This window comes from Pan paniscus, chromosome 4 (assembly GCF_029289425.2).
Source record: "Pan paniscus chromosome 4, NHGRI_mPanPan1-v2.0_pri, whole genome shotgun sequence".
Taxonomy (NCBI): Eukaryota; Metazoa; Chordata; class Mammalia; order Primates; family Hominidae; genus Pan; species Pan paniscus.
In genome coordinates this window covers 165,375,982-165,403,935 of record NC_073253.2, presented here as the reverse complement: position 1 = coordinate 165,403,935, position 27,954 = coordinate 165,375,982, and the positions used below count along the sequence as shown (strand labels likewise).

Genomic DNA, 27,954 nt, shown 5'->3' with positions numbered 1-27,954 from the left:
ACATTTTTTCCCCCCACAATCCTCATCACTTGAAGAGGCAGGATATATTATGCAGATAAAAAAACTGAAGGTGAAGTTCCTGCTTTTCATTCCAATGTTGACTCATCTCCCTATCTTGACTCTTTCAGGACTTTCTGTCTGTGTCAGATATTATTGACTACTTCAGGAAAATGCCACTTCTTCTCATTGATGGGAAAAACCGAGGTTCCAGATACCAGTGCACATTAACGCATGCTGCAGGGTACCCATAGCAAGTTATAGCCGAGCAAATGAACCGTCCTCCTGCCTCTGTTGCCAACACGAGATCAATCAGCCTTGGTCAACGGACAAACACTTAGGACTGAACAGAACCCCTCCCCATGAACACAAGGGTTTTATCCTTTCCTTTAAAAACAGTGTTTGAAATGAAGACTGTCAAGTATCCCATAATTTATTTATTCTTCTTCAATGTTTGTAAAGTGCATGAGTCATGTTCAACTTGAAGTCTAGTAGTGCACTGTAATAATTCATTTTTTAAAAGATTTTTTTTTAATGCCCATTTCAAAATACAGTAGTTTACACAGCTACAGAAACAATTTGGGGCAAGTTTTAAAACACTGAAACAGTAATAGTTATTGGTATCACATAAAACTGATTTGTTTTTTACAGCCAAACCTCTGTCAGTCAGAGGCATTCATTAGTTTTATACACGTAATTTGAAAATCACTAAACCTCATTTTCTCAGCAGCAATAATTTAAGAGGCTTCAAAAATATAATTTCACTCTTACTTATTTGGTATTTTTTCCTGGGGGGATTTTTATGTAATTTTTTATGAAAAGATAAATGCATGTTGAGACAACTTCTGGGATTAAAATAGTCTTTTGCTTTACTTTTTTGGTTTCCTAAAACAACTTTGTTGGCTTTTAGTCCATACTGTTATATTTTTGTCTTAAAAAAAATTTAAACTACAAATACCAAAAGAAAACATTTTAAATTTAGGGATGAGACTCTGGTGTATCGTGGGTCTAGGTTTAATGAACACATCTGGGGTTAAGTTGGCATTTCTTCACGTCTCCACACCCACACCAACCATCACAGCCCCCCACCAACCTTCTCCCAACCCCAAAAGCATTGTCTAGGGATATAGATTTTACCGAAGGCTTCCTGGGAAGACGAGGGAGCAACACTTTAGATTAAATGTGATCAGACTTTCCTATTAGATATGGCTCTTCTCTTGTTATCCCCCCTGACAGCTCTGCCATAAAGTTCCTTCTCCTCATCCTTCCCAAACAGGCTGTATAAGTGCTTTGAGGTAATTAAACTCTTTCCTCCAGTTTACAAATATCACTTAACAAAAAATATAGGCATTCAGCCAGATTAAAAAGCTGGTATTCAGCCAAATAGTGACAATCAGTTGTTCTTCAAGTTTTTCCCTTTGGGACCTTGGTTGTTATTGCACAACTTTTATTAGCAACAATTTTTGGTGTCTCTGCTTAATCTACAAGTTTTCAAAATGGAAAAGAGTATCTTGCATCTTCATTTTCATGAGCTAATGAAAGGGGTATTGGAAGGAATCTAAGAAGTCACCATTTTAAAACTGATGATATGTTAAAATAAGGAGTATGCAGAATGGAGAGACTTTTAACTGATGATAAAAATGGTGTTTCACAAAATCTCATCCTTAACAACCAGAAGTTCTCAGTTTAGGGTCCAAAACTTGGGAGTTTAAGGCTGAAAACCCTGCATTCATTTACATGTCTACACAACGGGCTATTCAGCAAGTATTTACTTAGTGGCTCTTCTGTGTTAAACAAGTGAGCTAGGTACAAGGTAGTAAGGATAGCATACACCATAGGTTCTAGTATCGAGTAAGCTCCACTTGTCTTGCTTCGCCATATTCTATCTTTACAATTCAAAAATATCTAAAATGAAGGACCTGATAGATTTCAAAGCAACTATTTGGTAGCGAATCATGTTTATAAAACAAACCAAAGCTCATTTTAAGTCTCTTAGTGGAAAGTGCCATCAGGATTAAGATGTTCTATTCCATGGCTATGACTGAAATCAATGTTGGGAAGCTAATGTTTTCATGACTAGCATTCTCTCTCTGTTCAAGCATTGACAACTCCTTTTGGCTGGGCCTTGCCTCTTTTGGCCACAGACCTTCTATATGACCCCAGGTGCATCAGTCACAGTTGCTCAGAACCCTGCTCAGTGATAAACATCTTACTAAAGCTGGGTCAATCAGGGTCACTCTCTGGAATGTTAAACATGAAGCCTGAGACAAGATCTCTCTTTTATCTGGGGTCCCCAAAGGCAATGCTGTACACTTGGAGCTGCCTGCTGCCCTGCAACTACTCCCATTTACCAATTATCTGGAAGAACCAGTCTACAATAGAAGACAACGAGGCCAACACACAAAAACACAGTAAAAGCATGGACAAATTAGTGGGATCCCTGAAATCTATTCCAACTATGTGCTTCCAAGTCACATGACTCAATAAATGCTTCAGCTGGTTGAGTTGTGCTTGGCGTTCACTACCAGGAGAGTTCTGATTAATATAAACTCATGCCATCAATTAATAATTTAGTAGCTCTCTTTCACCCTGAGCCAAGTTCAAGCATAAGCTAAAGGATAAGCAGTGACCCATGGCCAATTTCCTATGTCATACGCTTGCCATTAGTGACGTAAGTTAAGCCATTCTTCAAAACATTAAACAGCGTTCAAGAACATGAACTGCTTGTTTACACTATTTTTATTTTGTTTTAAATTATATATATATACAAATTAGTAAACTCAACTCTCCCAAATATTTGTTAGTTCAACAATAAAACAGAAACTCATAACAAATAAGAAATCAGATAGAAAAACTGTTAGAAACAAGGGATACATCTGATATTTTAGACTCTTCAAAGAGGGGGTTGTTTCTTTCTCCTTCTGCTAAGTTCTCAGTCTTGATGGGATGATTAAAATGTAGGATAAGGTCACAAAGCAATAACTGGGAGAGCTCTGTGCAAAACAAAACAGGAGATACTATATTGTAGCACATATGTCATAAAAAACTATTATTGCTTTAAGTAGCTATTTCTTCCTAATTCCTAATTTCCAAGTGATTAGTGATCAAACCACAACTTAAGTGTGTCCCATTCTGACTTAAAATAAGATTTATGTATTACAAAATAAGCATGACATGAAAACTTACTAAAAGGGTGCTCTTTAGCCCAACTTCTCGGCTATTATCACTAAACTGCAACTTGATTTATACAAATTTGATTTATATGGTTTTAACTTATTTTTATCTATGTTATACATGCATATAGTACCAAGAATCAGATAAATCTAAGGCATATTACAAAAAACTGCAGTTCCAATCTCCCAGAGGCAACCACTTTAATTTTTTAATTTTTTTTATAGCTCACTTTGTTTTTGTTGCTTTGGTCGTTTCAGTGTGTCTGTTTTGAGTATTTTTATTGTGGGGAGGGGTGCGGTGGTGTTTACCTCTGTAACTTTAAATTTTTTGAGATTTGATTTTTTTTTTTTTTCAATTTTCAGTGTTACCTGCCTCTGACACATAAGATTAAGATACAGCTCTTTCACACACCCTCTTCTCTCCCAATATACTTCAGGAAAAATTTTTGCTTAGCTCAATTATCTAATGTTTAAATGTTAATTATACAAATATTCTTCACAGCTGAGTCTTGTCATATGACATTTTCCTTCCTGCACACAACCCACCAGAGTTAATAATTGGGTTTTTTCATTGCTGCATTATCAGAAATATATCCTAAATGGCCCCCAATTGAGTAAATTTGCTCTTGGGTTATTCAACACCTTAGCTATTCTATTGTTAAACGTCTCTCCTCTCCTGGAGCCTTCTGATTTGCTCCAATCTGAACTGATTGCTTACTAGCACTGCTGTACAGCTGGTATCTTGGGAACTCCCTTCCCTAATATCCTAGAGACTCCTTTTATCCCTCCATTCTGTGGAGTGCCCTTTTCCCCAAATTCCTGTGTCTTTCTCTTTTTGATCTGTTCCCTTGTTTGGTGACATATAGGCTCAGTAACTTCCAGAGGGAATAAAATTATATGTCTGAAAATTTCTCTACACTAATCCTTAATTAGGTTGACTAGCTATAGAAATCTAGGTTGGAAATCATATTTTTTTCAGATTTCCAAAGGCACTGCTGCATTGTCTTCTAGGTTCCAGTGAAGCTGGAGTCATATGAGAACTTTCATATGATTGTTTTGTTTTCAGAAGCTTTACAGATCTTTTTGTTCTCTCAGTAGACTGAAATTTCACAACATTCTGCCTTGGTATGAGCCTATTTTCATGCACTGTGGTGGACTCTTTCATTGTAGAAACTCATGCCCTTCAACTCTAGAAAGTTTTCTTCATTTCTTTAATGAATTGCCCTTCATTCCTTGTGTATGTTCTCTCTTTCTAACACTCTTATTTGTTGGATGTTGGACTTCCTTCACTTCCTAATCCTTTTCCTCCCCATCACCAACACTTTCCATCTCTGTTGTTTTGTTTACACTCTAGAGGAATTTCTTCATTTTACCTTTCAACCCTTCTATCGAGTTTTTCATGTCTATTGTCACACTTTTAATTTCCAAGAGCTCCTTCTTGTTCTCTGAATATTTTTTATAGTATGTAGTTCCTTTTTCATGGATACAGTATCTTCTCTTCTCTCTGAATATTAATAATTTCTTGAAGTTTTCATCTCCCCTCATTATTTCTGTTTCTTCCTCATTGAATCTGTTGATTTTTTCTCTGCTTTTTAATATTAGATTTGTCCCTCAAATATCTGTTGTGCCTTAGTTGCCCATATTTAAGACTGTGACACTAAAAAGACAATTGGAAGTTCTGCACCTGTGGTACTCAATAATGTGGGGTGTTCTGGCTGGGTTATTTTGTTGGGAGAACCTCTGCTATTAGTATCTTTAGATCTTTTATCTTAGGCTGGTCAGATTCCTGAGAGAAAAATCTACTTGGTGGGTATAAATCTGGCTGCCAGTATTTTGGTAGCCCAGTGAAGAAAAAAAAAATGGGGGTCTTGTAATTTGGTAAGTAAACTTTGTTTCAGTGTCCTTCTTTACAGTATACTACTTTCCCTCAACCTATGACTAGTGGTTCCAGGGCAAATATCCTTGTTTTAACCTCAAGTCTTTTGTCACAGTGAAGGGTTAGCTGCCCAGCTATGCAGAGGGCAGAAGAGACCTCAGGGATCTACAATTCTTATATATTTAACTAGTCCTCCTATTATCCAAATTTCACCCCTACTTCCAGAAGATCCTGGTGCCACCATGAATTGAGTCGTAGGGGCTATTTTTGGCTTTACCCAGCCAGCTTAGGGTTCAGATTTTTGGGCTTTGGGGTTCAGGCTTGTCTATTTGCTTCTCCATTTGCCTTTTGTTTTGTTATCTCTTCTTGGAATCTCTTTACTTGTGGATTTTTGTCTCTTTAAAAATCACTTAAATTTAAATCTCAGGTGTACCACTGACTAGTTGCTTGACCTTGAAAAAGTTAAATCTCTCTATTTACACATCTGTAAATGCCAATGGCAATAGTTCCTACCTCATAGGATTATGATGAAGAGAGTTCATTTATGCAGAGCTCTTAGAAGAGTCCTGGAGTATGGTAAATTCTGTAAAGGTTGGCTGCTGACATTACTATTTACGGGAGGAAGTGAGGGTGCACAGAGTGTTCATTTAATCCTCTACATCTACCAGAAGTCCATCTTCCTAGCGTAGCTCTACAGGTCCCTCAGAGTCTAACTGCCTGACCTACCCATACAATGTCTCAAGAAAACATCTATCATATAGTTATTACATTTTAGTTTATGAAAGAATATTCTCCAAACTAGAACAATTAGATAATCAAGTCTGGGGGGAATCTAAAGCTTCTTAACTGTTTTAAATGAGTTCAAGCATCCAGAACCATTTATTCATTTAATAAATATTTTTTAAGAATCGAATCAATCAAGGCACGGTGTTAAGTACTAGAAATACCCATAAGGAGCTTACAGTTGAGCAGGGATAAGAAAAGTAAGGAAATATGCAATTATAAAATAGTATAACAGGTGATAGCAAAAGGCAGAAAGGATAACATGCTGGCTCAAAAAAAGTTTTCCATTGTAAGAGACCTTGACTACTAGCAGTTAACCTGGTGTGTTGGAGGTAGGGTATAGCAATGGGATTTCAGACAGACAAGTATGTGTTGAAACAGATACAGAAAAGCACTTGTGGAGATATGCAAATAGTTCAGTACAGCTGGAGCACAGAACATGCAGGAAGAACAGAGTAAGAGACTAGAGAGGAAAGGAGGGGAATGATCTGAGCAGGTCATATAGTCCATTCTAAGATGTTTAGACTTTATCCTGAGGACAATGGTGAGCCAATGAGGGTTTTCTGCAGATGTGCATTTTAGAAGGAGAATCTTCACTGTGGTGTTGAAGCTGATTTTGAGAAATGATGAATTAAAGGTAGTCAGATTTCTTAATATGTATTGTAAATTTGTGAAATATGTAGCATAAAGCACTTTCCAAACTTATTTGGCCATAAGAACATGGACTCTGTTCTACTGTACACCATCTATTAACATCGCTTGAAACAGCAGGGTTCACAGATCAAAGTCCAGGAAATGCTGTCCTAGGGAGAACACATGGAAAAAGCATATTAGGCACTCACTATTTGGTGCCTAACGAACGGCCATGCCCTCTTCTTCTTGGAGTCACAGCTTGATTTTGTTTGAGGTGTTCCTTTCCCCAGCTCCTGTAGTAAGTTCTGACTGGTTCAAACTGGTCTTGGCAGTCCCAGTCCCCTTAGCTGTGGCTGCTGTAAGCATCAGCATGTGATGCAAATCTGGCCAATGAAAGGGAACTGTGCTGGAGGGATCTGGGAGGAGACTTATAAAAAGAGACTGTCTATATACGAGCACCTCTGAAGGTAATGATCATGAGGAGTAATAAAGAGAGTGAACATGACAGAGCAGAAAGATGGAAAGAGCCTGGTCCCTGACAAAATCTTTAAACCTCTGAATTAACTTTAGGGCTCTGCTACCTTGGATCTTCTTGTTTTTCCTTATTGTATAAGTTAAGTTGTTTTTTTTTTTGTTACTTACAGATGTAGGCCTCATAACTGACACAGGTTATCTTTAAATACCCAAGAGTTGTTTTAAAAAGAATAACTACATATTCAGTGTAGTTTTCATGGTCAGAAATAGGACTCTTAGGTGAAAGCAATAGGGGAACAGATTTCAGCTAGCTGGTGAGAAGGAATTGTTTAAAATAGAATGGATTGACTAGTGAGACAGGAAGTTCCCCAGCATAAGAAATGTTTGGTCAGGGACAGATTATCCCTAGAAATATTCAATCACAGAAATTTTCTTGGGATAAAATAACTGAATATGTCTGTGAGGTGAGCGACTAAACATCATGACCTATAAGGTCTAATCCTACTATATGAATCTGTTTAAAATGAAGAAGCTTTAAGTCACAGAATCTAATTTATACTTTTTAATTTGGAATGGACCTTAGGGGCTTAGTAAGAATTTATAAAGACAATGAATTTTGCTGAATGTGACATAGTCTTGAATGGTGTGTTGAAGGGAAGGAAGGGAAGTAAAATTTACAGAGGTTAGACAACCTGATAAGCTTATTAGTGTCAGGGATGGGAATTCAGGTCTGCTAACTCCAAAGTCGAACATAATTCATCTTTAGAGATCTAGTTCACTTCCACTGAAAACATTTGTTAAGAAATAGAGAAATCCTAATTAGTGGGCAAAATTTACTTATACCCCAGCAGACACACAAATTGGCTCTATCATTTATTTTATAACAATGACATGCAAACATTTTAGTGATTCAATACTTACCTCTTATCTTCTTCAACTCCGAAGAAATTGTGTTAATATTTTTAATTACTTTGTCCACATTTAGCTTATGATCAGTAACACGCTTCTTACCCATCTGATTTTAAAAGAAAAACAGAAACAATGTATAAATCAGTATTTATGTGTACTTTTAAAATACTTACATTTTCAGTATTTCTATAAATCTGTTATTTCAGAAATAATTATGAAACAAATCTTTATAAATGGTTAGAATTCTAACATCAAAAGGCATTAATGTGTTACGTAATATTTTTCCAACTAAAAACTCCAACTGGAATTCATAGGATGAGGTTTCTTCCTCAATCAAACCATATCCACAAGATAGGGCTTACAATGGAAATGAAGACGTCCCCTTTTCAGAAAGCCTCAGCCCTTATAAACTACCTTACAATTTAGCGTTTGTGTTAAGATCTTCTCTAATTTTGTTTATGTAAGTCCATGTCTTTTTCTAACTTATTCTTGAATAACAGGGCCCACATATGATTTAAGTACACAGTGAAACTCAAAAAAGAATTTTATTCTAATTCATTAAGAGGATAATTCAATTATAATCCACTAAGAGTATGGCAAATGGCTGGTTTGGTTTTGGGAGTTAGAGTAACAGACATTTTAATTTTGGTTAACTGAAATGTATAAATCAACGCATTCCTATGTTATACAGTACCTGTATTTAACCAATTGTGTCAGATACAAATATACAGAGAGGTGGTTCACTAGAAACTAGTCTTAAGCTGTTCAGTCTCTCAAAATGACTTGAAAAACTCCATCTCAATTAGCATACACAACTCCAGCAGTGTGAAAGGTGGGCAGTCATGGGTCAAGCTGCTTGTCCAAAATAATGAAAACAAACTAACCTTTAAGTCAATCCTTGCCTCTACCTTTTCCTGAGCAGGGAGAATTTCTGCAATTTCTCTCATTTCAGAGCCACTGTAAAAAAACTAATTTTGTTTCCCAGACATTAATAAAATGCGCTTTGCATCTACCCCCAAGACCCCATTCTCCAGGATGTCAGCTGCCTTCCTTGGGCATGCCAAACCAAGAGTCAAGTTGCAGGGAAAAAGAAAGACGATATTTTAACAAGGGGTGGAGTGGTGGAATTAAAGAACTTCAAAAACAAGGAAAAAGTTTTTTAAAAATAGTAAAGTAGAAACTAAATGATTTTAGAGCCCAAGACAGTGGCCTCTCTCCACTCTGGTTCTCCTAGGCCCTCGAGCACCCAGCGGGTGGGTGGGGTGAGGGCACAGTGGGGTGCTATACAACAATGTAGCTGGGCCTGGACTGGAGGCAGGACAGGTCTGGGTCAAGCTCTCCCCAGGGAGCTCGGCCAGGCCACTACCCAGAAAGGAGAGGCTGCTCCAACAGCAATTCACCGGGAGTGGGGAAGCGGAGACCAGACTGTAGGGGCCATAGGAATGGGGGGTCAGAAGCCAGGATGTCGCTGACTCAAGGCCTGATACCACTAGAGCGCCATCTCCGGGCCACAGGACGCCGCCCAGGCCCTCAGCCCGCAGCCCTGCAGAGCCATCGTCAGCACCGCAGGTTCTACTCTGAAAGCCCAGCCTCCTCCTTGGCCCAACTGACACCTGGGAGGAGCCCCAGATCTTTAGGGCCCTCAGCGACCCAACTGCCCATGAAGACCTCCCCAGATCTTTGGGGCCATGAGCGGCCCAACCACCCGCTCAACAGCTAAAGATGGAGCCTGAGGCATCTGGAAGTTTCCACAGTCCTCGCCCTCCCAGACAGGATTTGGAATGAACCTTTGGGGCTTACTAAGTTTCTTGCCAAGTGGACAGGATTAGGGTAAATGTAAAATGCCCTCAGAGTGACCCCGGCCTATGGACAGCCACCAGCCGCCAGGCCCACCCAGCCCACCGTCCCCTTCTCGGCCCAACCGACACCCAGGGAGAGGCTCCGAGGCCAGCCTGGCCCACTGCCGCGCGGGATGTGAGGCCCCGAGGCCAGTCTGGCCCACCGCCCACCCGTTGGGTGGTGGAAGGTGGAGCCTCGGGCAGCCTGGAAATTTCAGCGGTCTTCACCCTCCCAAACCAGATTAGGATCCTTCAAGACCGAGCAGCCGTCACTACCCACCTGGCCAACCGTCACCGAGGTTCTGACAGGAGCAGGGAGCCGACGCTGAAGGCGAAGCCGCGCCCCCTGATTGGCCAGCTTCTCCGCCTGCGGCATCCTGGGAGTTGTAGTCCCAGGCAAGGCCCCTACGGAGAAGGTTCTGGATGCCGGGTTACAACTGACTCGCGCGGCCACGTTGGCGGAAAAAGCACTGACATTCCTTACCCCCAGTGTGCCAGGCTTTTGCAAACCCTTATCTGCATTTGAGTCGCACAGGATAGCGGTAGCGTTAAGTGCAGACTCTGGAATGAAGCCACTTGGGTTTGAATCCTATTCTATCACCTGCTTAGTTGTATAGATGCAGATAAGCGATTAACCATTCAGAGTGCAGATGTCCTCACCTATCGTATGGAACGATAATAACTGCCTTCCAGTGTTAGTTTGAGGGTTAAGTGAGATAATTCATCAGAGGTGCTTGGCAGATACCAAGTGCTCCATAACTGTTAGCTATTATTTTTCCTATAACATTTTATAGGAATGATAATAGTAAAGAGTAGCATGAATAAAGAGATGAGTTGAGACATGGAAAGTGGTTTTTGGCCAAGCTGAGAAGCTGGGATTCAAGCCGTCTTTTGCTTGACTCCAGAGGAATCTCTGCCACTGCAACCTTTGAGGCAGGCCCAAAGATTTTTCTTGGTGCCCTGAGAAATTGAGGAGTTTAGGCCTTCAGCACAAGGTGCTATACAACAAGTCTTTGCGTCTATGCCTCCCCTATAGTACACACCAGCCTCTTGAACCATCACCTTCCTGAAAGCCCACATCACAATTGTTGGGTATTTTATATCCAATTTCCTTCACTTTAACACTGCAGAATTTGTTGTCGAATGCAATTACCTAGATGAGGAGGGACAGAGGAGAACAGAGCTTAATGATAACCAGCTGTATGATCTTAGAAAAGAATATCTTCCTTATTCTGAGTCTCTGTTTCCTTATCTGTTTTCTATTGAGAGGGATGGGCTAAACCAGTAGTTCCTAAATTGTACTAATTGCTGGGCCACTGTTAAGATTCTGTGCTTATGGCACTCATATTATTATTATCTTCTCCTAAACACCTTATTGTCTCCTGTGGTTAACTACAGGGAGTTTCTAAAGGTGAAGAAGTTTTTAATGATAACCAGCTTTGTAAAATACGAAGCTATATTATTGCCTTCATATTTTAAATCTACTTATTTTTAAAATTTAAGTCTACTTAAAAATCTTTATATCACCAGTGTTAAATAGAATAAAACGTAAAGTCAGGCCAGGCACGGTGGCTCACGCCTGTAATCCCAGCACTTTGGGAGGCTGAGGTGGGTGAATCACGAGGTCAGGAGTTCGAGACCAGCCTGGCCAACATGGTGAAACCTCGTCTCTACTAAAAATACAAAAAATTAGCTGGACGTAGTGGTGGCTGCCTGTAACCTCACCTACTCAGGAGGCTGAGGCAGGAGAATCGCTTGAACCCGGGAGGCGGAGGTTGCAGTGAGCCGAGATCGCACCACTGCACTCTAGTCCAGGTGACAGAGCGAGACTCCATCCCAAAACAAACAAACAAAACTCATAAAGTCATTGGAAAAATAAAGACAGTGAAAATAAGGCACATTTTTAATCATGTATATACACTCGCAACCAGTTGCAGTGTTTTCTGCAGCCTGATCTTTTTTGTTAAAATGGGTTCTTATTAAGTGTTAGAGAAGTGTTAAAGACAGTCTAGCACAAACCAAGACTTTCTTCTTGATATAATTAGAATGACTGAAAGAGTTAGAAGAGGAATACAAATACGGGGAGACCAACATAGGGTAAGCAAGATTTATTTCCTAAATTAGGACATTAATGTATAAAACCAAGCAAAAAGAACTGGCTTCAGTGTATGGTAAAAGCAAGGATAATTTAAAATCAAAACAGAAGGAAGAAAATAAAAGGAGGAGGGTCTTAACTTCAGAATAAGACTATCTTGACAGAAAGCTTATAGCAGGATGTATCCTTTCTCCTCCTCACTTATTTTGATGATGAAGAAGTAAAAACTTCTTCACTTTTAGAAACTCCCTGTGGATAACTGCAGGAGTAAATAAGGTGTTTAGGAGAAGTAGGTGGGTGGAGATAGCATTAAGACTGAGAATCCTGAAAATCAAGTGATGATGGGCACTGGGGTTGGTAGGATGGAGTGTCCTATTGTCTCAAGCACACTGCACTCATTTTTGGGTTCCTCAAGTGTTTGCAGGAGCTATCATAGCTCTACTACCTGTGAATTGGAATCCACAGGATTTTTGGCAGAATCTAAAGGCCTTGGACCCATCCAAAATGCTGACTGCTTCTTATGAATATATCCAAACTACTGCTATTTGGAATAGATCATCATTAAGCCATTAGTTATTCACAAAGAAAAATCAACTTTGTGTTCTTTTTAAATAAGTGTTCTAAGAGGAATAAAATAGATTAAAAACTCAGAAAAAGATAGGTTTAGTAATGCATTTCTCTCTATAAAACTGTCTTGGAGCAGTGATGACTACTTCTTGCACTGTTTTCTCTACTTAAATAACTATAGATTTTGTCTCCTTGTGTTTTTTTCCCCTAATAAAATGAAAGTTTAAAAGCATGGTTTGCTACTCAGGGTTAGAGACTGTTATAGCTAAGGCCCTAAAACAAAATCTATCTTCTTTAATAAGTTTGCAAATACAACATTTTACTGGAACCCAACACAGGTTGCAGTTGTTGATTCTAATGTTAATCAAACAAAAGGGATTTAAAAACTGGTAAATGCTCCCATAAAGAGAAAAAGGTGCTGCAGACCAGCAAGGTGATCAAGCGTTCTATGGAGTTGAGTGTGTGCACCTCGGCTAATTTTATTACAGATTCTTGACATAAAGTCTTCATTTCCAGGAAAACAAATTGAGTAAATTATCTTACTTCTTCCACTAGATCTCAGGGTTCCCATTTTCCTCCTGTCTGTTCATTATCCATTAAGAGTGCTGGCCTCTGTGTCTAGGGACCAGCTCCCTGCTGGAGCATCAACTCCCTTCTGAACCTGACCTTGTACAACCCTGTGTGCACTAATTTGGGAGGCAGCAACATAAGCACGTGTTGGATCATTACCTGGGGAGCATGACCAGCATTTGAAAGATTAAGCAGATTCCTGTGTACCCGAACAACTACTGCGTTCACCAAAGCCAATCACTTAAAGGAAGCAAGAAGCAAGCTGACTTCTGCTACCCTGGTGTGAACTAAAAGCTGCAGTGTCTGCCCACTGTCTTCTTCAAGTAGCTGATGTTACATTATCCAGAGTCATTTTCTTTTTCTTTAGGAGAAACACTTCTGAAATATAGAAGGATGTTATTAATGAACATCCATATTGCTCCTAGGTTAACTGAAGCGTTTTCACTTCTAATTAAGAAATTACAGTTCTGTATCAATATTTCCCTCTGAACAGGGTCATGAGATGTAATATAGGACACCCAGTTAAATTTGAGTTCCAGAAAAACAACAGATATTTTTTAGTATAAATATGTCCTGAATGTTATATGGCCCCCACTTATACTCAAAATGTATTCGTTGTTGATCTGAGATTCAAATTTAATGGGAAATCCTGTATTTTTATTTGATAATCTGGCAACTCTCTACCCAAAACACTTCAACCCTGAAGAAAGAAAAGCAAACAGTGTGAAACCTTGTAGATTCAGTAGATATGAAAGCCAAGAGAATGTTGAAGTTTTCCACCGTGATGTCCAAAATAATAAAACAGATAAACTTACTGTGCCGGAATCTGGCTCTCCTCCACCGTCAGCATCCCTGGAATGCAAGAGAGAAGCTAGGTTTTTGAGACAGCAGATGGAAGGAAGCTGACAATATTCAACATGGCACTGTGTTTTGACAGTTGCTTGCTATGCCTTTTTGTCTGAAAACTCTTTGAGCTTGGCTTTTTAGAAGATGCCTTCATCCGGCAAGGCATATTCATGACACAATTTGTGTTAATTTCCAGAGATCCACCAATCAGAGAATACCTGTCTGTTCCAAAATAAAATATGTTTCTAATTCTCTCATGTCAGGCATCCATTCCCCCACAATACCTCCTCTGATTATTAAAGACATAGATCCTGGTGGATGTCATTTCCCTCTGGGCATTGCCCCACACCCCCACACTGTGCTCTCATCAGCATCCAGGCAATGAAGAATGAGCGTCTTTATCAAAAAACGTATCGTGTTCATGAAGTCAATTCCTATAGAATATAAGGGTGTACTCACGTTTTGTTATGAGAAAAAAAGAATGTGTATGTGCATAAGAGCAAATTTGGAAGCGTATCTACGAAAATGTTTACAAGGATTATTAACGTTAATGATAATGAGATTTATTTCTTTGTGATTATTTATTTAGCCTAGTCATAATTTTAACCCGTCAGGTGATTTCTCAGCATGATACATCAATCACTTTAAAGCAGAGAGTCTCAGACTCTGCAGTGCACAACTTAGGGAGCTTGTGAAAATGCAGATTCTGGGGCCCACCTCAAAGACTCAGCTTTAGTGAATCTAAGGTGAGGCTCCCTGAATCTGCATTTGTATTCCCCTGCCCTCCCGACTCCTTCTATTTTAACCCAGGAAGTCTTTGGATCATGTTTGAGAAACACTGGCTGGCAGCTTACGAGGATACGAAGACTCAATGTCTATATTCTCAAAAGTGAGAAGAAGGAGATGGGCATCCCAGCTTCAAGTTCTTTCTAATTTAGGTCTTTGTTTCTTCTATTTCTTAGTAATTTATTTTATTTTTATATTTATTTATTTATTTATTTGAGACAGAGTCTCGCTCTGTTGTCCAGGCTGGCGTGCAGTGGTGCAATCTCGGCTCACTGCAACCTCAGCCTCCTGTGTTCCAGCAATTCTGCCTCAGCCTCCTGAGTAGCTGGCATTACAGGCATGCTTCACCACGCCGGCCTAAGTTTTGTATTTTTAGTAGAGACAGGGTTTCACCATGTTGGCCAGGCTGGTCTCAAACTCCTGACCTCAGGTGATTCTCCTGCCTCGGCCTCCCAAAGTGCTAGGATTACAGGCGTGAGCCACCACGCCTGGCTGTATTTTATTTTTTGATCTCTAGTTTCACTTGCCATCATAATGGAAAGTCTAATGCTAAGATCTGAGATGTTAGATGATTTGTAAAATATTTATGTTTCTGTATGTAAATTTCCATACTCAAAAACCCCCTGTACTCCTGCCTCTACTCCCACTGCCCTGGTCCTGCCCTGTGTTACAATAATGTCCTTCCTGTCTGCTCCCACCACCTACCATCCTTGTCCCCTAAGAGCCACTGTACATGCTCCAGCCTCTAGTGGGATGAGGTTTTTAAAATGTAAATGGAATTGTGTCTTTCCCCTGCTTTAAAGCCTCCCAGGGGTTTCCCTTAGTGGAATAAACACTACACTCCTGACCCTGGTCCGTAAGGCCCCACAGCTCCAGTCTCCCTTCCCCTCACTCTCCTCTCGGGCCTGGCACAGGCCAGCAGTTGTTTGGCACCTGTTTCCTTCTGAGCCTGCCATGTTGGCTCCTTGTTTTGCTTTAGGGTTCAGAGAGGCCTTACTCTGATATCGTCCCATCCTCTCTCCCAGCCCCTTCTGTGTTTCCATGCAGTACTTGATATAATTTGTTATGCTTTATTTATGTTTCTGTTTACTTTTTGGTTTTGGTTTTGACCTGTCTCTTTCACTGTGATATAGTTCCTGTCAAGGGCAGGAACCAAGGGTCTAGTTCACTGTTATCAATGCTGTGTCTAACACAATTCCTGGCACATGGTAAATGCTCCATACATCCTTGTTCAGTAGCTGAATGAATGCAGTGGTCCCTGCTATAGTGGTATCCTGGACAGTTGGAGACACCCAGATGCAAATTACCCCCAGATGCCATGATGGACTCAACAAAGCTCTGAGGGCAGAAGTCACACCTGCATGCCTTCTAGGTCCTCTGAGAGAAGGACAGACAGCCCCCATGGTGGCCAGGGAGAATGTGGGGAGTGACAGCAGTCTAAACTAAAGGCATTCTCCTTTCATCCCATCTGCTTTCTGATTCTGTGGCACAGACCAGAGATCCAATAGAGCAGTGGCAAGCCGACTCAGTACCATTCCAGAAGGCCATTGCAGGCCTGGAAGCTTCCACACAGCCTCATGTGGGAGGGATTACCCAACCCCGGTTTCTGATAAAAGAACTATCTCGGCTGTGGATCATCATTTGAATAAAAATCGAATGACTTAGGATCTGTCCAAAATGAAGGATGTTTTAATACTTTGTGTGTAAAAACACTGATATTTTGCTTCTTTTTTATTAAACAGATTTTATTATTTTTCAGAATCTTGTCAGCATAATCATTTTATGGGTGGATGAAATATTCAGCCCTGCTGCTGCAGGAGTTCTTTCACAGCAATTACCTTGTGGCACTTTTGCTGTAATTAGGTTTTTGCCTAGGATTTTTCCCTGGGTCTGGGTAATAAATGAAATATGACCAGAATTTAAATTTGTCAATTACAAGCAAGCGTAGTGCGTAAACACACAACAGAGCCATGAATTCCAAACCACAGGCTGTTGCTGGGGGCCAGATGCTCGGAAAATTAAAATGGAAATAAAACTACTGACTGGAAAACGAAAAGTGGCCCCCAAAGAAAGCAAATCTCCCCTAACACTCATGCATGATGCTACCCAACTGTGCGAGCTCTTGACTACAAATTCTTAAGCGTGAAACTGGCAACTCAAGAAACAAGCAGGGATTTGCATTAAAACCGTCTACGCAGGGCTCTGATCTCCTGCCTTATGAACTCCTGTTTCTTGAGGCCAGATCAAACAGTTTTTGGACATAGTGGGCCAGGGTTCCATGGTGGTGATGTTCTCTCCAAGCTGCTCAAGGACTGCCAGAGATTTGGGCACAGGATCGGCTATCTTTCAGCAGCTGCTGTTTTCGCTGACCTGACTTCAATAATTGCTCCTATGGGGCCCTCTGCTGGCCACCTTTTGCAGAAAGGGAAATCTTAGGGATCTGCACTGTTGGAGACTTTGACAAATAATGTTTCATTAAAACAACCACCAAACAAAAACACACTTTTTTTTAACTTTCATATATAAGAAGCCCTAGACAAGGGAAAAGGAAGTCACAATTTTATAAACTTCCCAAGTGCCATGCATTTAATATTCATACAACAAACCTTTCTTGAGCATCTGTTGTGTATCAGACACCATGCTAAGTTTGAGGCATGTAGGGGTGAGTCATGGAGCTCATGGTCTGGTGAAGGAGACAGACTGGAATCCACACATCACACAAATGCATATTAAGTGAGGATTCAATTAGAAGCTATCAAGGAAGGAAGGATGTCCCAGTGGGGACGGTGACACGGCTGGGGCAGCTTTCAGGGAGGGCTTCCCTGGAAAGGGAACATTTGGGCTGAGATAAGAAGGAGAAACGAGCATGATAGGCAGAGGGAACAGCATATTTCGGGCCCTCATGTCAGGAGGCATCCTGGCAGATGGGAGAGCTTGAAAGAATGTCAGCAAGGCGGGGATGCAGGGAGTGAGGAGGAACCCAGGGTGAGATGAGGCTGGAGAGGGAGCAGGGGCCAACCATGCTATGCAGAGGGTTACATTCTCTCTCCTGACGCCTGTAGGAAGCCACTGAAGGGTGTTAAGCAGTTGACGAATGGGAATGGTAGTGGGTGGTACGCTCATAATTGGAGTTTAAAAAGGGGATCCTGGCTTCACAATGGAGAACAGATTGGACAGGAGGAAAGAATAGATATGAGAAGTCCAGTTGGGAGTGTACTGCAGTCGTCCATGGGGAAGATGATGGGGCCGTGTTTAACATGTTGGCAGAAGAGATGGAAATGACATTACAGAAATGTTTAGAAGTAGAATCAGCACAGACTCCGTGATAGGTGACACCTGGTGATGGAAGAATGGGTTGCTAAGCATGGCCTATATGATCTCATTTAATTGTGAGAGCCTTGGAAACAATTCGTATTCCCATTGTATGCCTGAGGAAATTGAGACTCAGAAAGACTCAGGGTTGGACTCCAGATTACTCAGCTGGGAAATGGCTGGGCCTTATGCCTTATAAACCAAAAAGTATCTGAGACAGATCTCAATCAGTTCAGAGGTTTATTTTGCCAAGGTTGAGGACACAATGGGGAAAAAGAGACACAAGCCACAGTCGGATCTGTGGCCCTATTTCTTCCAAAGAGAATTTTGAGGACTTTGATATTTAAAGGGGAAAATGGGTAGGATGAGAAAGGGGAAAGAAAAAATAAAGGGAGGATATGGTCACATTCCACACGTTGTAGTGAAAAGGAGGGGGTAGAGGAAATAGTCAATTATATGTTTGTCTCATGCTCAGTAAATCTGCACTTTACATAAGATAAAGTAAACATGGAGTGGAGGAAGCAGTCAATCAAATGCACATTTGTCTTGGGATGGGGAGTGGGGACAATTTCTAGTCTCCTCTTGTCCCATACCCCTGAAGATAAGCTGTTGATTTACATTGTCAGGGTGAGGAAGGCCTTCTGTGGAGACATGCAACCTTCTATCTGTAGCTATCAGTTTAGGAACAAAAGCAAAGGCAGGTCTTTTTGTTTTTTGTTTTTGTTTTTGTTTTGTTCATGACTCAGATTCCAGGATGAGCCCTTTCCCTTTGGCACAGTGAATTTGGGGCCCTGAGATCTTATTTTCCTCTCACAGCCTTCTATTCCTCCATATTGTTTCTAGGGTTGCATAGGACATTTGCTTAGAAACTCCTCTCCCTACATCTTGTTATCTATCCCCCCCATTCTTGAGACTACCTCGAATGGTTTGCCATGTTTGTTTTCCAATCTGCCTCTCCCACTAGACCGAGCTTGTTGAGGCCTGCAGTTCTGTCTAGTTTGCCTCTGTTCTGCAAGTGCTTAGTTCCGTGCCTGGCTCACAATGAGATTACTTGCTGAGTGATTGAGAAACTTTCACCAGTCTCCGAAAGAAGACAGACATTTAGAGGGCAGGGTGGTTTAAATTTTTCTCACTGGCCTAATTCTCTCTTGTACCCAGACCACAGTTTTGGGATTTAGGCCAGAATGCCCAAAAAGGACTTTTAAGAAGGAACTGGAAGTTTCTAGAAACCTAGTGTGGCCAAAACAAAACAAACAAACAAACAAACAAACAAAAAACAGGCTTTAGAATCATGAGGCTCTAGATCTAAATCCTAGCTCCTCAATTAATGAGGTGTGCATCCTCGAGTTACTTATCCTCTGTAACTCTTCGGTGTCCTCACGCATAAAATGAGGATAATTTGAGTAGCTGTATTTAGTTAATAGGGCTGTTGGGAGGATTGCATTTGATCTGTGCAAAGGGCTTGGCACATTAATATATAAATTTCCTGTTTTTGTAGAAAAGAAGGATAAGAATGTTTATGGCTAACCAAGAAAGTGGATGGGGCTGGGAATTTGTCTCCACTTGACCTTAAAGTTTCCCTCACTTACTGACTCCTCTTCTTGTGGTTTATTCTGGAATGAGGAAAGAGGAAGTTGGCTCTCTGGGGGTCCTCAACAAGCTGACAGATGTCCCCTAAGGCAGCTTTCAACAGAGAGCTCTTTATTATTATTATTATTATTATTATTCTTTGTGATTTACAGTGTGTGTCTACAAGCCTCTGGGCACAATCGTGGAGCAGGAATGGAACTAATAAATTGGATCTGTTTCCAGCTTAATTCATGGCTCTGACAAAATTAGAAATGGAGACAGATGGGAGAGCCTAAACACAAAAAGTGTCCCTAAGCCTAGGTTCTCAGGTGCACGAGACAGCAGGCAGAACACTCTCCGGCTAGAACTGCAGTTGGTGCAAGACAGATCACATAGATGGAGCAGAGGAGACTGTGGACACCCCAGAAAGCCACAAATCTTTCCATTCCAAAACTGTTTGACTTAGGGATCCAGGCCTCTGGGATAATATATGCATGGGTTCAAATCCCAGCTGCACTGCCTATTTCTATAAGCTCGAGCAAGTGGCTGAAGATCACACAGCTGGCTATTGCAGTACTGGCTTCAGATGCAAGTCTGATCCCAAACCTGTGGCTTTTAAGCATTATATGTACTATGTTGTTTATGAACATAGTTTGTCATATTATGATTGCACAACTGTGAATTAATTCCGTCAAATCAATACATTGTATTCGGAAGGAACTCAAGAAATACATGCTGAAAGTTTTGCTTACATTATTTTCCCCCTGAAATTCCCTTGCTCCCTCAATTCCCAACCACAAAACAATTATAATGATCACTGGAAAAAGCATTTTAGAGAAATGCGTCTTAAGATCTTCATGAATTACTAAATTCACAATGTAAAGATAGATATCCTGGCTGTCTGTCAACTCTTATTTTCTTCCAAAGCCATGAGCTCTCTGGGCAAACCCTCATGTCATGCATTAACTGCTGCCTGTTCTTTTCCATTATCCTAGGCCCACTTGTCACAAACTAACAGGATGTTGATTTCCCTAGTGGCTCCATAGGTGCTGCAGGGTCAAGTGGGGGTGAAATGGGAAAGTGGGCAGTGGTGGGGCTCCCTCCCTTCCCCCATCCCAAGGGCAGCAGGATTCAAATTCTCGCATCAGCCAGGTGCCAACTGGCCAGGCCACTCATTAACCTTTGGGGTGCTTTCCCATAGTCAAAGCCAGCACAAAGCCAGCAAATGCCAGGAGCCCGCCACAGTATTGCAAGTCCCCCAGGGGCCATTCCTCCACCAAGGCCAGGCCCCATCCTTGTTGGGTCACAAGCACCCTCTTAACATTTCCAGGCTTATATTTTATCATAGTCAATTTATTATTATTATTATTATTATTATTATTATTATTATTATATATTTTTGCGATGGGGTCTCACTCACAACCAGACTGGAGTGCAGTGGAGTCATCATGGCCCACTGAAGTCTCAACCTCCTGGGTTCAAGTGATCCTCCCACCTCAGCTTCCCGAGTAACTGGGACCACAGGTGCGCACCACCAAGCCCAGCTAATTTTTTTAGTTTTAAAATTTTTATAGAGATGTGGTCTTCCCATGTTGCCCAGGCTGGTCAATTTGTTTCTTTTAATGGAAATTAATCCTAGTTACAAAACCAAAACCATCATGGAAGACTCAGAAAAGCACTCAAAAAGAAAAACAAAAACATTACCGGTAATCTCTCCACTCAAGGAATGTAACTGCTAACATTTTAGTTCAAAACCTTCAGTCATTTTCCCCCTTTTGTTGTACAGCTTTTGAAAAAGGATTTTGCCTCCAAATGTTCTTAGGTTTAAGAAAAGGGGAGAAAAAAGTACTAATGTTATCCTTCCCAGAAAGAACTCGAGTAATCCCTATTATGTAAACTCTTTCAAAGAAACTGTCTGTTCAATACAGTTGCTAAGTCGTTTGTTGCTATAGCAATACTTGGCCCTAGAGTGCCATAAACAACCATCCTGACTCTAGCCTCCAAACACAAGGCCCCATTATCTCCCTCAGAGCTCTTTGGGGAGCTCATTTTGCCAAAGCTATTCATTTAAATTAGTAACTCCCTTCTTAATCACTTGAATTGCTTGTGCTTCACACCAAGTCACACTAGGGGGCTAAAACAGCAGTTAGGGCAATATATTGGGATGCAGAGAGTTGGGGTCAGTGTGCCTTTGATTGCGCAGATCTTTCCTTCTGGTGCTCCTCCTCAGCCGCTCTCACAGTCTGCCGTCTTGGATGCTGGCCACCCAGGGCAAAGCAAGGTTAGGCTAGGGGCTTCTGGGTGCAATGCCATTATAGTGAAAATTCTGGCAACACCATATTTAACCAATCCCAGGTAACTTTGTTGCATTAAAAGAACTAAAAAAATCAGAGAACATTCTGGAAAGCTCTTTGTAATGTTATATTACAGCTGCAGAATATCGTAACTGAAGGAAGATGTTCTAAGTGCTCAATATGTATTATTTAATTTGATTCTGGCAACAACCTTATGGATTCAGCCAGCATTTCCCCTTGGTTTTACAGATGAAACAGTGGGGGCTTAGAGGTATTAAGTGACTTGCCCAAGGTCCCTGACTAGAAAGTGGTAGAGGCAGTTGGTTTCAAACCCATGCTGTGTACTTCACTCAGAGCCTGTTCTCTTGACCTTTATGTTACATTGCCTTGCAGCAAATGGATAGACATGTGTGGAGCTCTGACTCTTTGCACAAAATACAAGGGATTTAACATGCATTGTCTAAATGCTGTGATTGGTCTGGATAGACGTTATCACTTACATTGGTAGGTAGGGGAGCTAAGACCCAGAGATGTGGTGCTCCCAGGGTTGGCCAGCCAGCTGAGGTATAGAGGATTTGAACTCACCTCCCCCTGCTTCAAAGTGCTTCTTCCTCTACACAGCATAATTTTGTACCTAGAAATCACTAAGCCTAATGCTCTCTTTTTACAGATGAGGAAACTGAGGCCTGAAAATATTAAATGGCTTGCCCAAGGTCATTTCTCAAGGTCTAGAGCATACCTCCCTGCAGCCTGACAAGGAAGATGGAAGAGAATTCATCTGTGCTAAGCTGTTCTAGTATGCAAATGGCCCCTTTGCATTCATCTGAGTCCCAGGGGTGTCTGCAAAAGCAACTGCACTTGAAGAGTGTCTGTTTAATGTGAGATGACAGTGGAATCTTCAACCACTTCTACTGTGAACTGGGCCATCTCGTCTCCCTAACCTGGCTTTGTCAAGCTGTGTATGCAGAGAAATCCACGCTGGAAGTGCAGCATCTGGGGGGTACCCCGGGGGAAGAATGACATCTCTAATATTTGGTCCCGTTTGTTACTCCTACTCCATCCCTGCTGATGGCTGTGGCTCCTGTCGAACAGCCCTCCAATGTCCTCTTGTTACATCTTCTGGGCACTGCTTTCTCCCTGTGCCCCTTTCAGGCCTAGAGACAGCAATGTTGCCCTACTGTTTTTAGCCTTGGGGTGGGGGGAGGGGCTTCCTCATAACTTTCTCCTTTATCCAGTCTTGCCCACACCATGGTAAATTGTCTCTTTAATAAATTACCCAATTTGAGCATGCCCTCTCTTTTCTGCTGGGACACTGACTGAGTCACTCCTCCAGTATTCCCTGATTCATCACCCCATTTATTTTCTTCCTGATACTTACCACAATCAGGAAGTGTTTCATTTATTATATATTTGCTTTTTATTGCCTTTCTGTCCTCCAGAATGTGAGCTTCAAGAGGATCTAGAAGCTCACTGGTTGATTATCTAAAGTCCGGATGACCACATTCACAGCCCAGCTGTGACAATTTACTGCAAAGCCTGTAAAATGACTCATTGCAACTGAGTTGGTGGCTCAGTTGGTGGCTGCCTCAACTGAACAGTCCCTTACAAAGCTCTTTTCAGGGTGAGAGTAAAGGTTATATTTCAACTCCACACCCTTAGGCCCTGGATGCTATTTCTTTTTCTGGATTTTTCCTGGATAATTTCCACTGCAACAATGATGATGGTCAGGACCACGGTGATCATCTTGCTGAGCTCACATTCATTTCAGCCAAGAATTTGCATCCACCTACCGTGGGGCTGGATGGTGCTGTGGCTTCCAGGAAGGGGAACCCATCGCAGATGGATGCTCTCTACCTGCCTGGGCACTTTTTGAGGAACTGAGTGAAACTTCCATTTGCCTGATAAAAAGAAACAAAAACCCACCCATGGGTTCATCCAAATAATGTGTCAAAGGCTATTCAGGAGGAGCTCTGGGCTCTGTTTATGTGGTGTGCCCTCCCCTCCCATCTCCTCCCACCTCCTCCCACTTTCTTCTCTTCCCTTCCTTTCTCTCTCTTTCTCTTTCTTCTCTCTCTTTTTTCTTTTTTGGAATAGGTGTGCTGAGGTTGGCAATCAGATGGGCAAAACAGAGCAGTTTTTGCAGGTAGAACAGCCCCTGGCTGCTTTCATAACACTCATAAGAGAGCAATGATCCTGGCAGGTGCTTTTGACATTTAGGGCCTGCTTGGTACAGTTCTTACTGCTCACCTCTTCATCATAGCTGAAAAAGCCCTCCAAGACACTGCCTGCTTGCCAGCCTCTCTCTCACACCTCTTCAGCCTACCCAGCCAGCCATCTGCCAGTCCCCAAATACACCAGCTTGCTTCATGTGGCTCTGCTTTTGCCTTCAATGCTCTCCTTGCCTGCTCTTTTCCCCTTGTCTCCTGGCTGAATGCCACTTATTCTTATTCTTCCAGACACAGATACAGTCGGTGTCTCACTGAGGTTCTCAAATACTTGCTCCTCAAAGTGTGGTCCTTGGCAGGTGCCAGTTTGCAAACCCTCTCCGCAATGAAAGAAGTACAGTAATAGCAATTTGACAGAGTGATTTTATGACAGTGGAATCTAGTAATCATAAATTTGTGCTATTATTTCGTGTTCTGTTTATTTTTATACTAATTCACATTTTATTTATTTTACAAAACTGTTGGTATGTGTGGGGACAGAGAAACAAAATAAAAATTTTGTATATTATTGTTATACAAAAATCAGTATATCAAAGGGATACTGCACGCCCCTGTTTATTGCAATACTTATTCACAGTAGCAAAGACATGAAATCAACATAAGTGTCCATCAACAGACAATTGGATACAGAAAATATAGTATATTTTTCCAATGGAATACTATTTTGCCATAAAAAAGAATGAAATTATTGCAACAACATGGATGGAACTGGAGGTTATTACGTTAAGTGAAATAAGCCAGGCACAAAAAGACAAATATCGCATGTTCTCACTCATATGTAAGAGCTTAAAAAGCTGATCTCAGGGAGGTACAGAATAGAAAAACGGTTATCAGAGAACTATCCCGGGAAGGATTTGGGTGTAAGTCGGGGGTTGGTTACCGGGTAGAAACATACAGTTAGATAGAAGGAATAAGCTATAACATTTGACAGTAGAGTAGGGTGACTATAGTTAACAGCAATGTATTGCACGCTTGAAAGTAGCTGGAAGAGAGGACTTGGATTGTTCCCAACACATAGAAATGATAAATGCTTGTGGTGACAGATATCCTAAACACTCTGGTTTGATCACTGCACAGTCTATGCATGTAACAAAATATCACATATCCCGTGTCAATATGTACAAATATTATGCATCCATTTTTGAAAAGCAGAGTTTGTGCTCCCCACAGCTCGTTTATGAAATGCTGCTCCAAGGCTAAAGTTCCATATTCTTAGCTTTGCTTGATTGCCCCCAACTACTGCCCAGCTTCACTTTCCTCCCCATGTCTCCTTTGCACAACGTCCCTGCTCCCAACGGCTCCCTGACTTGAACATTCATGCCTGCTACCTCTTCTACTGGGCAGCTCTTCCATCCTTTCTCTGTTTAGAGAGAAAGTGCTCCTTGGTGCTCCCCAGCCTTCTAGGGCAGCTCAAATGCAACTTGCTCGGCCAGGTCCTCCAAACACACCCTCATCTGACTTAAGGCACTGCTTGCACTCCTGTAGCACCCTGCTATACCTTTGTTCTCAGCACTTGGGCCCAATCTGAGAGGTTGCTGGGAGTCCCACTGTCGAATGCTGGACCCCCTTATCCTCCTGATTATAGGCTTCATGAAGACAGGTGTCATTATACTATCTTGGTCATTACCATCTCCCTGGTTTCCATATCTAACTCATAGTACATGCTCAACAAACATGTTTTAGGCTCCTTTGATGACTGAGGAAATGAATAAATGACAAAACCCAAAATCAGCAACTGTTTTAGTGAATTACCTGACTGCCTCTATATCGAGTTGCTTATTTCATCTTCTTGACCCCTCTGGGGCCTCAATAAACCTTTTTTTTTTTCAATAATTTCTTCCAATATATCCTCTCAAAAAGTGTGGCTTTGCTATCAAGGAGAGCTGAGTTTAAATTCCAGTTGCTCTACCAACCAGCTGTGTCACCTTAGGCAAGTCATTTGAACCCTCTGAGCCTTAGTTTTTCTCACCTGTAAGATGGATATATAAAAACGTACCTCCCAGGATTGTTGGAGAATGAGATGAAATTGCCCAATTATAAACACCAGGCATAGTGCCACAGACTAGATGTCTAATCAACATTAGTTTTTTTCTCCTCTTGTTCTCCCTCCTTTCTCTGTTATGACTTTACAAAGACAAAGGCAATGCCTCATTCATCCTTGTGCCTCTAGAGCCTGATATGCAGCAGGTGCTCAGTACAAGTGTATTGTGTGAGTAAATATTACCTTATTCAATAAAAGTAATTGTGCCAAGGGATCAATGTTTCCAGTTTCTTAATCCATAAAATGGATATGATAATTTTTATTGTTGAGAGATTTGAATAAAATAATGCATATAAGTGCTTGGCACAATACCTGGTTTGCTAATTGCTAATTGTTATTATCAGTAATAATGATAATGTATCAGATGGTATCCCCAAATTCTCAACACCAATTTCATTTCAAATAAATTGAACAAACAAAACAATGAACAATGGCCCGGGTGGACTTCTTTCCAGAGGTATAGTGAAGGGGTGTCAATCCAATCTTGACACAGCTCAGATAATATATAAAGCAAATCTGTATGTAGTCAGGAGTGACAGCAGGGGATGCTGTTTCCTTAATAAAGAGGCAGCCAACTTGCAGCAGCTCCCAGCAGCTCTGATGCAGCATTTGAGAGCTCAGTTCACTTGGAAGCTTAAAGGGCAATAAGTTTCTTGTGGCAGGAACTGTGTAAGTACTGAGCAGAAATCTATTGACTGACACTCCAAAGTTTGGAACCCTGAATATTCTTTTTGTCTTTGGCTGGTTTTTGGACTGTGGGCTAGTCACTTGCCCTCTCTTGCATTACCAGCATAAAGGGAAGTCGTCCATATTTATGGATGAAAGGAGAGAAGCAAAGAAATAGAACCCTAATATCTCAAGGGACCCTTTGACTGCATTTGAATTCGGCTTCTCTCACCAGGCTGTACTGAGGGGGAGGGAGGAAGGAGAGGAGGAGGAGTGCTGAGGCTGCTTCGGGCTGCCTTTTTCTAATTCCTCTGCCCACAGGTGCATTAAAAAATGCACAGTAGTCATTCAGGAGCAGGTTGTTCAGTTTCCATGTAGTTGAGCGGTTTTGAGTGAGTTTCTTAATCCTGAGTTCTAGTTTGATTGCACTGTGGTCTGAGAGACAGTTTGTTATAATTTCTGTTCTTTTACATTTGCTGAGGAGAGCTTTACTTCCAACTATGTGGTCAATTTTGGAATAGGTGTGGTGTGGTGCTGAAAAAAATGTATATTCTGTTGATTTGGGGTGGAGAGTTCTGTAGATGTCTATTAGGTCCGCTTGGTGCAGAGCTGAGTTCAATTCCTGGGTATCCTTGTTAACTTTCTGTCTCGTTGATCTGTCTAATGTTGACAGTGGGGTGTTAAAGTCTCCCATTATTATTGTGTGAATGGGCAAAAACTGGAAGCATTCCCTTTGAAAACTGGCACAAGACAGGGATGCCCTCTCTCACCACTCCTATTCAACATAGTGTTGGAAGTTCTGGCCAGGGCAATTAGGCAGGAGAAGGAAATAAAGGGTATTCAATTAGGGAAAGAGGAAGTCAAATTGTCCCTGTTTGCAGACGACATGATTGTATATCTAGAAAGCCCCATTGTCTCAGCCCAAAATCTCCTTAAGCTGATAAGCAACTTCAGCAAAGTCTCAGGATACAAAATCAATGTACAAAAATCACAAGCATTCTTATACACCAATAACAGACAAACAGAGAGCCAAATCATGAGTGAACTCCCATTCACAATTGCTTCAAAGAGAATAAAATACCTAGGAATCCAACTTACAAGGGATGTGAAGGACCTCTTCAAGGAGAACTGCAAACCACTGCTCAATGAAATAAAAGAGGATACAAAGAAATGGAAGAACATTCCATGCTCATGGGTAGGAAGAATCAATATCGTGAAAATGGCCATACTGCCCAAGGTAATTTATAGATTCAATGCCATCCCCATCAAGCTACCAATGACTTTCTTCACAGAATTGGAA

The 27,954-nt window shown here is 41.3% G+C and overlaps 2 protein-coding genes across 3 annotated transcripts in view; one reads left to right on the top strand and one right to left on the bottom strand.

Annotated features, from left to right (window-relative positions):
* The window catches only part of LCP2 (lymphocyte cytosolic protein 2), a 49,833-nt gene extending 48,964 nt beyond the window's left edge, over positions 1-869 (top strand). The window contains exon 21 of the mRNA XM_034960931.2: positions 129-869. Within this exon, the coding sequence (XP_034816822.1) occupies positions 129-251 (123 nt within the window). The 3' untranslated portion in view covers positions 252-869. The remainder of the gene's footprint in view (positions 1-128) is intronic.
* C4H5orf58 (chromosome 4 C5orf58 homolog) lies at positions 516-13,857 on the bottom strand. 2 transcript variants are annotated; one of them, XM_003810921.4, is made up of 4 exons: positions 9,964-10,171; positions 8,730-8,813; positions 7,858-7,951; positions 516-2,990 (listed from the first exon to the last, which is right to left on the bottom strand). In XM_003810921.4, exons 1-4 carry the CDS (start codon positions 10,057-10,059, stop codon positions 2,839-2,841), a joined length of 426 nt encoding a protein of 141 aa, XP_003810969.3. In that variant the 5' UTR covers positions 10,060-10,171; the 3' UTR covers positions 516-2,838. The 2 variants fall into 2 exon arrangements, with proteins under 2 accessions (XP_003810969.3, XP_034816839.2); XM_034960948.3 differs by lacking the exons at positions 8,730-8,813; positions 9,964-10,171 and adding an exon at positions 13,731-13,857 and having other exon boundaries at positions 2,783-2,990.
* Between the last annotated feature and the right edge of the window lie 14,097 nt (positions 13,858-27,954).